The following is a 12,825-nucleotide window of genomic DNA, read 5'->3' as shown; positions in this document are numbered from 1 at the left end:
CAAAGAGTTTGGCACGAAAAAACAGAAATGGGAAAAAATTTCATAAGTCTGAGGAAGGGCTGAAAGCTACAAATTAAGTCCAGAAAAGAGATCTGAGCAGAGAGGTTTGAGTAGTATATAATACTGCATTTGGTACAAAAGGCCTAGGGAATCAAGACAGTAGTAGGTAACTGTCTACCTCTCCATTAGGGGTTTTGGTTCAAAGCAGTATCACAGTTTTGAAGAGAGTGCTCCCACTTTACTGCAAAATGATTCTGCTGTGCGTGAGCTGGATTTCTTTTTGGAGGAAGCTAAACCAGAACCTCTGTTCCAGGTGTGCACCAAATGTGCTTCTGGCCCCAAAGAGTACATAAGAATCAGTCAGTGAGTTTGATTCTCCTAACAGCTTCAGAGTGTCTTTGATCCAGGAGACCAGACTAGATACAGTCAGAAACAGAATTCCTGAACTGCCTACGGTATAGATGGGAAGGCTCAGCACAGGCTACTTTAATCTGCTGTTCTGGTCGTGCCGTGCCAAATTGCTTGCTATAGTGGCTGTGACCACTGGTATCTAAAGAATTTTAGATTAGTGTTTTGGCAGTTTGTCTTTTGGTGGGATTAGAAGTGGTTTCTGGATCTTTTCAGAACCTAGACTTGTGAATGCTATAGCTATCAAAAATGGTTTTGGGTCAAGGGAACCATTTGTAGCAACTTGCAGATGAAGTAAGCATTGGGAATGCCTGCGCACAGTGTAACTTTAAGTAACGGCTGTTTTTCATAGGACTTGCTCTGTTCTTTTTCAAAAAGATGCTCTTCTCCACTTAAGGAATTGACCAACTGGAAATCTCAGTGTGACAGCAGATAAAGTATTTATATGAACTTCAAGAGACTTCAGTTTATATTTGCTAGGGGGTTGAGAATGTCCTTTCTTAGCTTTGGATCAAGAGTCTTAAGGTGTATGAAAGATACAGATTCTGGGTGGAAACTTGTATGAATAGTGTTTGGAGTGCCTGAATCAACAATGTCTTTCATGTTCTTTCACTTGGAAAAGCATGAAACTTAACTAAAGCAATACGTACGTCCCATCCCCCTCAATGGAAGTGAAATTTCACAGAAGTGAAATGAGAAAATATCTTAATTTCATCCTTCCATTAGAGCTGTGAATGCTCACAAAGTCAGTGGTGTTAGTCATCTGTCAATATCACATTGTTTTGTTCATCTTTTACTTAGAAAAGTTTTAGTTTATAGTTGTAGTGGCTTGAAACTTTTTGATCAGTTTAAGTTATCCAGGAATCATTGATTTTAAGTTCAGAGGATATGTCATGCTTTTTGCTTATGAATGAATCCTTTGACCCTTGTGTGTCCTACAGTGCTATAACTGCCCAATATTATAGGCATTATAAAAAAGTGATTATATATAAAGGTTGAAATTCCATAATAAGAAAATAAAATCTTGTTTCTTGAGAGGGACTTCTGGCATCTGACTTGTATAATGCAGCACTTCAGAAAACTGAATGGGGAAGCTGTAATTTCTCCATAGTACATTAGTAGGTAGATGGGAACTATGTTAGAAATTAATTGATGGGATTGTAGTGGTTGTAAGATTATTCATTAGTTCTTGTTTGAAAAAAAACCCACAAATACCTGCTAGAAATAAATTTTTAAAATTCCAATAAAATATTTTTTAGAATGCATAAGTTTATCAGAATTAAACTAAACCTATTCCTATTAGAATTAAGTAGTTTAAATTAAACAGTGAACAGCTAAACAAGCCAGACTTCAAAAAGGATGAAAACTACCTTCCATTCTTCTCAGTTTAGCTACTTTGGACGTTTTGAAGAGTGCCAGGGGCTTCAGTCTTACCAAAGAACTCTTGCATAAATCAGTAGCTTTGAAGAAAGATAGCTTAAACGAAATAACGACACAATGTTAGTTACTAGTCAGAATAAGTGCTCAATTTTTGCCAGACAACATGTAAGCCAAGGAAGCATGGTCTTTGACCGGAGACAGGATTGAGGCCTCATATGAGCTTGTCCCTGTGAACACATCTGCAAAATCAGAATCTTAATTTAAGGCGGACTGATACAGTCAGCAGTATATAGGCATGTTGGTGCCTTTTTCTTTCTTTCTCCTTTTCAAGCCAGCAGAACTCAACCTGGTTCAATATAATAAGAAAACCCAAATGATAATCCAAAACCATGTGGGTGAAAGTTGTTATATAGCACAGGACATTTGAGCAAGCAAGAGAAAAAATTTTTCTTCAAGTTCTCATTATTATGCTAGGATAGAAATAGCCTAGCTCAGAACCTAGAGATTTCTTGTCTAGTCACTTGCCGAAACCTGCGGTTCTCCTTTTCTCATAAACTAAGCCAGCTTCTTTGCATGCAGGGTAAACTGAATGTCTGAATATCCTTTACAGTAACATTTAAGGCTCTGACTCCTGGAGTCACTGGCTTGAGAACATAATTTAATTTTTTCAGAAGTTTTAGAGTTATGAAGAAGAGTTTGAAATGCTCTTTGAGTGCATGACAGCCAGAATAGCATATAATTAGAAATGCTACCTGTAAGAAGGATAAACTAGTCGTTGCTCTTCCCTGTCTCCTAGGGTGTATTCACCTGCTTGTATAGCCAGCTGGGTGGAACATTTTCATGAGTGCCCCACTGTTAGTTTCAGTCTTTCTTTTTTGCAGCTTGTACAGGCACATAGCCCATGTGCAGAGGGGCAACCTCCATGAGGAATAAAAGTAGTAATAATTAAAAAGCCTCCCAAAATAAAATCAGGACAGAAGTGGTTTTCTATAATCTTTATTCTGGTTTCTATTAATAAAATTAATGTAGAAGTCTGTAGACAAGAAGAAGTATGGTGTGTAGAGTGACTTTTCTTTGTTAACTAGTGAAAATAGATATTCTTTAGAAGATATAAAGAATATAAGTACAGAATGGAAAACTCCTCCAGCTTTCAGACCTTTGACAAACCACACCAGAACAAAAAACTCAAACCCAACTGTGGCTTGAAGTTTTCATGTGCCTGACTACTCCTTCTATCTAGAAACGCTGTGGACCATTATTTGAAATGAAATAATGTCCTGAGAACCTGCGCTGGGTGGGATTATGCTTACCTGAGAAACTTACGCTGACCTAAGCTGTGCCTTCTGTGTGCTTGGCGTTTGCCTCTGCGTGCCAAGGGAACTGGGAGTACTAGTGCTACAGCATGGTGAGAGGGGTAGGAGGAGGGCCCTGTGTATGGGGACTGTCTGGCTCTAAATACTTGCACTTGCTCCTTCGCAAGCTTCATATGACCTCTTAGTAATGTACTTGTAAGTCCTTGAGATCACTTTTCCTCATTTTCTGTAAAGGACCATTTATGCGCACTGCTGTAGATTAGTGCAGTTCAATGAAGAGCAGTTGTTGAAGGAAGAACAGTGTCAAGATGTACCTTGTTTGAGAACTTGGATTGTATAATATGGCTGACACCTCCTGGAAATTTGGCAGCATGGGACTGAAACAATTGTTTTCCTTCCCTTGTTTGTTAGCAAGGATTTCTTGAATGAGCAACGCTTACTGTGGTTGCAGCGGAAGGGTGGAACTGCTTGGTCTTGCTTAGCACAAAAATAACTAAAAGTCTTAATGTGCCCCACCTAAGCATTACTGCTCTGGATGGATTAGAAATATCTTTTCATATAAATGCTGTTGTGTACAGACTTGATCTGTGTAGTGTTTAGTAATAGGACATGTCACCTTGACTCAGGGTGCTTAGTCAGAGTCTTAGCTGGAATCAACAGATGTAAAAATCTGTTTCCAGAAGAAAATAAATAATGGTTGAGAGCACAAGATTGATCCCCTGCGTACCGCAAGTTTCTGATAAACTATGCAGTTCCTAATGAGAGATGTACTGGCTAAGGGTGCAGTGAAACTCAAAGGGCATATGGAAAACCCAGGCTTCCTGCGGCCAGTTGTGCTTGGCGATGTGACGGTGAGCTCTTTGTGCCTTCTCCACCTTGTCATCGCAGCTGTAGGGTACCGACTTTAACGTTTTTATGTACTTCTAGAAATTAACCTGGGGCACAGTGAGCCTAGAGACTGCAATTAAGGCTGTCTCACCGATTCAGAAGCTTTGGTGATTGGTTTCAGGTACCCAGCAGGGACTGTGCCTTCCTACACTGCAGATTAACTGAATTCCTAAGTATTGCACACAATGTATGACACTTTTCATCCAGCTGTTCAAAGAGTCAAAGCGTTCAGAGTATGATGCAGAAGAAATATTGAATTAGCTTTGCTTTTCCACAGTCTGCTCTTCACAAAAAAAGTGTCAGAGCAAGCGATTTTCTGCAGTGGAAATGGCCGGAGAAAGAAGCTGCTTCTTTTTTAGGAATGCTTTGAAAGAGCCGGTTGCTATCTCGGTCCTCCCCAGCCCCAAGTCACTATGGGGACAGGCGGGTTGCAGGGAGCTGGGGGGGCTCGGTTCATGGCAGTGCCACTGCCAGCCCACCTGGTTGGCTCTGCGATCCCCCCGCGTGCGGAGGAACAGCTTTGGTGTTACTCGGGACCTTTAGCCGTCTTTTGCAGAACCTTTCCTGCTGGCACTTGTAGGTGATTTCTTATTTGAGCAACGTGGAGATCCATACCGTGTGTTCAAAACAGTGATTTTGCATTGGAAAGTTGTGCCATGGTATATGAACCCTACCAAAAGACACTGTGGTTGTCCATTTCAAATAGACATCAAAAAAAAAGGTAGAGCAGTGCAGACCAGTTTTTCTCAAAGATGGAGTATTAAAACTGTTAACTAATGAGTTATATATCAAAGACTTTTCATACCCAAGAGTATTGGGAGAATAAAGCAGTTCCTGCAGTGTTTTTTCAGAGGCTAGTGTTCAAGATATCAATAGCATAAGACAGAAATAGTAGAGTAAAAGTGGCATATACAAGCTTTAACTGAGGGAAATGACTGTAATATTCAATTATTAATCTGGTAGTAGGACATTACGGATAAATTGTTTACAACTGAAATGACATTTTGTGTCTTCTCCTGGTTGAAAGGCTTGTCTAAAACCTCTGCTCAAATGTCTAAAGCTGTTCCAAGTTCCTGCCAGAGGTTAATTCATGGTAATTTTACACTATTTTGTCCATGTAATTTTATTGTCAATTGGTCTAAGCAGATCTTTTATCATCCTTGTTACTAATGTCCTTCCTTCCACTTTGATTTGTAGGTACCCACTCTTTTACCTTTTTACCTTTTTTTTTGTTTTTGAATAAAGCTTTTTCTGTTCCCACAGTAGTGTGAGAGGCTCTTTAGTTCCTTGATCATCTCAATAGTCCTCCTTCACACCTGCTCCAGATAAAGTTTATTTCTCTGAGGTGTGGCTGTGTGGGGAGTTTACAGTGAGTTTCTATTTCTAAAAGGCAGTAATGTTTACCCCTCCCTGGTGTTGTGTATCTGCCTGTGAATTCCAGGGTTCTGTTTGTCTTTTTCTTAACTACCTGCTGTTATGAGCTGATTGCATGAGGATTATAATCTGTATGTCCGTTCCTCTTCTTTTCAGCTAAGAACTTTTGGCATTGGAGTTTCACCTTATTCCTGAAAGTCCAGTCCTTGAGGATAAGTTTTACCTGAAAGTTTAACATGCCATGAGCATGAATAGTGTCCTGGTTAGCTTTTTTATCTTTGCTTTGAAATTAATGCCAGCGTGGTTTCCAATAAGTCTTTTCTTTTATTTAACAATTTTAATTGTTTTCTGGCAATCCAGTCTTACATTTAAATGATTTCTGCACTGTCTTATGCCATACGTATCATTTACATAAAAGAAAATTCATAACTTGATGTTGCCTAGTGGTGCTGAGCATGTCACTCAAAGGGCAGAGTGCAGTGGTGGGAGGTTCTGTCGTGTTTATAGAGGCTGATTTGGCTCAGATTCCCACCCTGTAGGGTTCATCAGGGCACCAGGAAAGGTGGAACTTGGCCTAGGATGGCTTTGCACATTGCCGCCCTAAATGTCAATATCAGGTGGGTTTTGAAGGTCAAAATGCAGCACAATACTTCTGTGAAACAATTCAAGAAGCAAAATCCTAGCTCTTGCCAAAGTCTAAGAATGTTATTTTAGCTATATTGGGGTTTTTTTCATTATATTGCACTAGGAGTGAAACAGAGCTTTGAGGCAAAAAGTACAGGAAGAAAATAGATGCAGAAGTAATACAACTCTAATAGGGTGTTGTGACGTGTGGTTACCACAGCTGGCTCTCACTTATGCTTTAGCCCCAGTGCTCATACTTTTTTTTGACATAAATAATGTCTAATGTTGGTTGAAGTTTAGGCACTAGGATTCATTAGGCTTTCTGAGGTCCTTACTTGATGCTTATTAGCTCCCTGTTGCTGTGGATCTTGAGCATGACAAATCACAGTGATGGTAATCAAACCAGCTGGTGGCAGCTTAGACCCATACGGGCTGCCCTGGAAGGGGACTGCAGTGGCGGGGGAACCCCTCCATCTGGAATTTTTCCTTGTCAGTGTTTAAAGACTTGGTAAAATAGAATCACCTAAGTCTCTCTTACCAATCCACTCTGTGGTTGTTGAGTATTTGGAACCCCTCACTCTCTGTTCCAGCCTAGCATAATGAGATGTGAGTTGGATAAGTTTGAAGTTTCTTAATTTGGCACAAGTATCAAAGATAGTTGTTCTGGGTCAAAGATGCGTGGGTTGGTTAGCCCACGTCCCATCCCTTTGGCCAGGTAGAGAGGTGTAGGAAAAGAATCCAAGGACTGAGCAGAGCTGGATCCTTGCAGCTTCCAGCAGCTGAGGGTTCAGTGTTCCCTAACCACACCTGTAAGTCAGTGGTCAGTAGTCACTGAGACTTGTGCTGTGTGTGTTGCTCAGGTATTAAGGATGTACTGAAATACCTTCCGAATACTTAGGTGTCCACAGCAGCCTGTGGCTGAGTTTCATAACTGTTGTGTGACAGTAATACTCCCTTAATCTGGCTACCTTCTATTTTATTTGATGCTTTTCAATTTCTTTGTTATGAGAAACAGCAAAAGATTGTTCTTTGTTCATCTTCACGGTGACGTTTGTGGTTTTGTACGCCTGTCATAGCTGTTATCTCGTCCAGGCCTGGAATATTTTAGGTTATTAAATCTCATTCTTCAGAAGCTATTTGATACCCCTGCTTGTGCCTTTTTTTAAATTTCATTATTCTTAACGTTCTTTTTTTTTTTTTAACTTCTATTACAGTGCAAGTTGTAATAGCCTTGGAAATGAAGAGTGAGCACCAAAATTAAATCCTTGCCTTTTACAGTCTGTGCATAGCGTGGGCAGTTGTTCAACCAGTAGACGTTTGAACTTTGAAGATAGAAACAATGCTTTTGTTCTTAAAGTAGCCATTTGCAACAGTGTGCAAATCTGTGTCCTTTGGAATACCTCTGAACACCAAAGGAGTATTTTTTTTTTCTTATGCTAGTAGATGTGGGGGATTGGTATGTGATATAGGACCCATCAATATGAAAAAACCGGACGTCTTGCATGGTTAGCACAATTGCCATGTAAGAGGTTTCTGTTTGATATCGCAAAGTGGCCAGTGTGGTTATTGTAATCGAATTTGAGGTATGCCAGAGAAAGAGGAATTCATACAAAAGTAAGAAAAAATAATTATACCATAGTATCTCAGAAGCAGCCAAAGCAATGCTGAGGTTATGGAACAAAGCGTGTAGGATTTTCATGCAATATTACAACAATATTCTTGCTTATAATAGTACTGAGTTTATCAAGGCATTATTTAGTTTGTGCTTACCTGTTTCAGTTCAGGCATCAATGAGGTTTAGGGTTTGCCTTTCTGTTTGTTTTCTTAAAAAAAAAATCCTAATGATTTGAATGGATTGGCCTAGTCAGGCCAAAATTCTGTTACTTCTGTGAGGCATTTTCTGCACCTTTCAAGTTTCTTTTCAAAGATAAAAATCTTGGAGGATTGCCTGTTTTGCTGTATGGTTGCGTGAATTTTTCTGCTGGCACAAGAACTATCCTGCTGTTACCCTTACAACTGAAGCAGCAGTGTGTTGACTGGTGCCATAACTTGATAACCACTTAATCTGAAAATAGAAGTCAACTTTCCTTTTATTAATTCTACTTTTTCTTCCACAGAAGACAATTATCTTCCTCCAGAAAGTTTCAATTGGGCTTTTTAAAGCAGTCCTTTCAGTTGAAAACAAATAGCAGTAATATAGATAGCAACTGGGGAGTTGCTAAATAGGTCCTGCAGATTTGGCTTCCCTTTTTTCTTTTTCCAGGCCTGTCCTCATTTAGTGCTTTATCCTAACGTTTGCACAGCTCCTCAGCTGTGCACGTCCTCGGCAATGCCAGGCTCGCATCACTCCGCAGCCGCTGAGCACGCTTCCACCTTCTGTCGTCCTGCAGTGCTTTCAGACAGTGATGCCCTTAGAGGAAGCGCGCGGGACGCGCATGTGGGTTCCCATTCCTGCGCTACCTTTGGACTTAAACGGCCAAGCAGCTCCAGCGTTGTGGTGCAGTGAAACTTGAACGTTGCCGCTTCAGGGCTCGCGGAGCTACGCTGGCAAATGGCTTCTGCCCCGGAGCCTGTGTTCGTCTGCGGCAGGTGGCTGCGCTCCGTTGGGCCTGTCCCTTCAGCGGGGACGGGGGCGTTTCCCGAGTCATCAGGTTATATATATATATAAATATATATACCCGTATAGCGGGTAATGGCAGCATCTTGCAGTTGCTCAAAGCTTATAGTGTTTGGTTTGACTTCCGGTGTGCCTTCAGCTGTGTCGGGGTAATGATTCCATTCGGTGCGTGGAGAGAGGTGGTTACAGTGGCTGTGCACTGCCGTGCCGCGATGAGGCCAGGAGCAAGGCTGAACGTTCGAGGCTGTTACTGAAGGTCAGGGCTGAACGGTTTTGTGCGTGCCAAGGAACCGCGTGCGTTTGGTTGAGACTTTCTTGTCGTACTCCTTCCTCCTTCGCCCACGGCATGAGCAGTGTCTGCGGAGGTGTTTGCAGGCCAGGAGGCACCGGCGTGCAATGTAGCTGTGGACATTCTACGTCGCTTACAGCAGCTTCTCCTTAGAGATGTGTCTTTCCCAGCTGCATTCAGAGCCAGGTTCCCGTGCCTTTCCTGTGATGGGTACCTGCTTGCCCTTTTCTTAAGCTGTGTTTCCGTGACGGGGCTTTGTGTGCAGGTACGGGCTAGGTGTGACCGGGGGAGAGGAGCTTCGCGCAGGAAGGCGCAGGGATGCATCTGCAGGGAGGTGTCTGTCTCAGTGTGCGTATCCCATTCCTGTGGACGAGCAGTTGGCCCTGGAGCTCCTTCACTGGTAAGGTGCAGGGAGGTTTTATGTTTTCCTCTTCCCTCCTCAGGACTTCTGACTTCGAGTATCTGCTTGACACACTACTCCAACCTTGTTTTATACTCAGCATCTCTGTAGAGCTGCTGTAGCTCCTGAATCCGCCTTATAGATAAGGGTTTTTAAGCAACAGAAGAGGCAAGCTAATGTGATTCCTGTTACTGTGCCCATTGCTATTCAGAGCTCTGTTGGAAGCAATGAAAGCTGGTTGGTTTTCTACTGCTGAAATCGGGATGAGCTGAGAAGCAGCAGAAATACTCAAGCAGTCCATGTATAGTCCTGTGAAAATGTTGCTGTCTTAGTCGTGATGCCTGCTTTTCTTTTGCCAGCTGAAAGAATTTTGTGGAAAGGATGGTTTTACTACAAGAAGAATTAGTTTTAGTCTTTGATAATACAAATCTTGGCCAAAATAAAGTCTTTGCATTCCTCAGCTTTGAAGTTTCTGTATTCTTCTGGTTTTTCTTCCACTGTACAACTATGTGCGCAGCTACTGTTCACACTAGACCAGTCTAAGCAAGTCTAATACACAGGATGCATAGTAAAATGCTTCAAGCAAAATGGTGAATAAGTAAATGAATACTGTTTCTGTTTCTTTTTAAATATCTGCATACAGTACACAAAGGCATGTTAATTTGCAAATATCTTTCAAGTTTCTGAAACCTGAAATGTGAAAACAAATCAGTCAAATGTATATTTCTATTGACAGCGGCCTTTCTTGCTTGCTCAGGCTGCCCTGTTAAATTTTGCCTCTTTGGCTGAAGGCATGGCCTGCAAGCCTCGCTTGTTCTTGGCAAACAATGCAGCTTCACTGTGCACCTTCATATGAAAAGCTTCGTGCTCTTCCCTTATCCCCCGTGTACTTGAGCGTGAGCACTTGACCACACATGGTGTGCTGTGCATCAAGCACATAGGAGTAATGTAGGAGGAATATAGAAGGAGCAAAGACTCACAGTGTAGTTTATCAATGGTGAGAGTTGATCACTGATGGCTCCTTAGTAACTCACTTTGTTAATTTGTGAACATTAAGCTATTTGAAAATTGTATTTCTCTGACCGTGCTTTCATGTGATTATTAAGCTGTTTAAGTATTTTATTTCTCTGATCGTGCTCTTGTTAAATAAAGATATCTTATTATTTCAGGTTGCAGTTGTTAAAATGAAGTGTACAGAGCGCATTTATGCAATGAAAATTCTAAATAAATGGGAAATGCTTAAAAGGGCAGAGGTAAGTAATACGGTTCTTTAATGCAGAGAATTTTTTTAATGGCATTAGGAAAATTACATTGAAGCTCTTCCAGATTAGGAAGAATTATTTCTTGAGCATAGCAGCTTCATTCTTTTTTCTTTTTTTCTTAAGCTGTTTTAATGCAATCAAGTCTGACAGTCCCTTCCAGGCATCTGTTGTTCTCAGCATTACTGTGTGTTCGTTTACCAGACAGTCTGCCCTAGTTCTTACCCTGAATTTATTGGCCAGATTTTTGTTTACAATAAAGGCGTGTTAAAGACTGCGTGAAAGCTGAGGTTGGTGCTACTATGACATTCACAGCTGTATAGAAAAGCATTATGAAAAGGTCTTTTTTCTCTTGTATTCAGAAAGCATACTTTAAGGAGCTTTGCATCCTACAGTTTGTAACAGGATTTACATGACTGGTGAAACCATAATTAAATATTTTGGAATCATAGGTTCAGATTGAAAAAGAAAACATGTTGAGAAGGTAAATCTGTTTAAGAAGGCTATTTTTGATGAAAGATGTACGTTGTCACAACAAAATATGTGAATGGGTACTTCACTGCTAAGAATATGCCATGGGAAGGTGCATATTAGTAGGATACCTACTTTTGCATGATAGAGGAAAACCTTATGACAAATGTAATATTACATAAATCAGAAGGTAAATGAGCTATAGATTTGAGGGGAGAACACAGGCAGTGCATCGATACTTGCAGCAGTTCTGTTAAGGGGCAAAGGCTTGCTGAGGGCTGAGCCTGCTGACACTTCCCAACACCTCCTCCCCTCAGCCTACCCTTCACTGTCCCTCCCTTCCTTCCAGTGAGTCAGTGCCAGCTCTTTTCCTGTGAATAAATCTCCTCCCCTTGTGAAGCCCCTCTTCACCACTGCCTTTGCCTGGTTTAGTCATGCTCTGTCCATTGGTCCATGCTCTTCTGCACAAGCAGCAGCCGCCACAGCCGCTCGGCTGTTCCTTGAGCTGTCAGGGGAGTTCATGCTCTTGGCTGTGCCGCATCAGTAGTTCTGCATGAAGGTTTCCGCTGTATGGGGAAATTTGGTGCACGTTCTACACAGGTCTCAGCTGGGTTAATTCATTGGTCAGTATAGAATTGTTTTAAACACAAATGCTTGTAGGGGTCTCCCAAACTCTAATGGAAATACAGCTGTGCTGGCTTATTTCAGTCATTTTTAAAGCAACTTAATTAAATGGCCTACCTAAATAGCTGAAACTTTTACGTGTAGATATGTACTGAGAAGACAGCCGTTTACAAATTGTCTTCAAATTATGCAGCTAACTCCTCTTACCCTCTCAGGCAGGCAAGAGGTAGAAGAAGGTTGTCCAGCAGGAAAGAGGTATAATAAGCAGTAGTTTTCCCAAAACACAATTAGGACAAGTAACAGTCCAGCTAAGCTTTCTTTCCGCTGAATTTCCGAATCTACAGAGGACAGTAAAGGAACTGTCTTCTCTGCTGTCCACCTTTGTCTTTTCCCGTTTGATTTGCTCGCTAGGTTTTGCTTTCCTGGATAAGCAAGACTATATAACCTGCATATGAAGTTTGTAAAACGTCTGGGTGTTTAAAATCTCCCACATGTGGTAAAACTTCTTAGTTTTTAAAATGAAGCCTACAAGAATACAGCAGCCTCTTCTGAAAAGCAGACTTCGGGTGTTTTATTATCCACTATATGAGTGGTCTAAGAAGCATGTTGTTATACTGGTTTATGTTTGTTTTGTGTCACTTATTAAATATAGCAAAAAGTTATCTGAATACTGTTTATTTGTGTACTATCTGTGAGAAAAAATTCATGTGGTCGGAAGCCACTAAAATACGGGAAAGATTAGTGAATATCAACTGACATCCGTAAATGGATTGCAAGCAAAAATCAGCATGCCGTTTGTGTTGATAAGGTGGACCATTTGTATTCCTTGTTCTGACAGCAAAATACATAGTCAGTAGTGTATTGCTGCTGACAGTTCCAAATCAGTCCTGACTGGCTGATTAGGTAGCCTGTCATGCTTTTCCAAGGCATGTCTCAAGGCCTTTTAAGCTAACGTAAGCAGAAAAGGAGAGTTCTATCCTTTGAATTCAGGATGCAAAGTGTTCAGCAGCATTACTGGTTTTGAAGTGTTCGTAACATTCCCTTGCTATTTGAGGTTGCACAGTAAACTGGATCAAAGAACTGATGTATTTGAAAATAAACAAACTAGTGTTCTGTGTTGGCAGCCTCCTCGCAGCGTGGTGCCAGAAGAACTGAGAAGTGCTGCGCTCTGGGGCTGC

General features: G+C 41.2%; 1 protein-coding gene across 2 annotated transcripts in view; it reads left to right on the top strand.

The window, feature by feature from the left end:
- CDC42BPB (CDC42 binding protein kinase beta) overlaps nucleotides 1-12,825 on the top strand; it is a 97,261-nt gene that overhangs the window by 32,479 nt on the left and 51,957 nt on the right. For both annotated transcript variants that reach the window (XM_075426605.1, XM_075426604.1), the window contains exon 3: nucleotides 10,463-10,546. In XM_075426605.1, the coding sequence (XP_075282720.1) occupies nucleotides 10,463-10,546 (84 nt within the window). The remainder of the gene's footprint in view (nucleotides 1-10,462; nucleotides 10,547-12,825) is intronic.

The sequence above is a fragment of the Opisthocomus hoazin genome, chromosome 7 (assembly GCF_030867145.1).
Source record: "Opisthocomus hoazin isolate bOpiHoa1 chromosome 7, bOpiHoa1.hap1, whole genome shotgun sequence".
Lineage (NCBI taxonomy): Eukaryota > Metazoa > Chordata > Aves > Opisthocomiformes > Opisthocomidae > Opisthocomus > Opisthocomus hoazin.
This window is presented reverse-complemented; position numbering and strand designations above follow the sequence as displayed.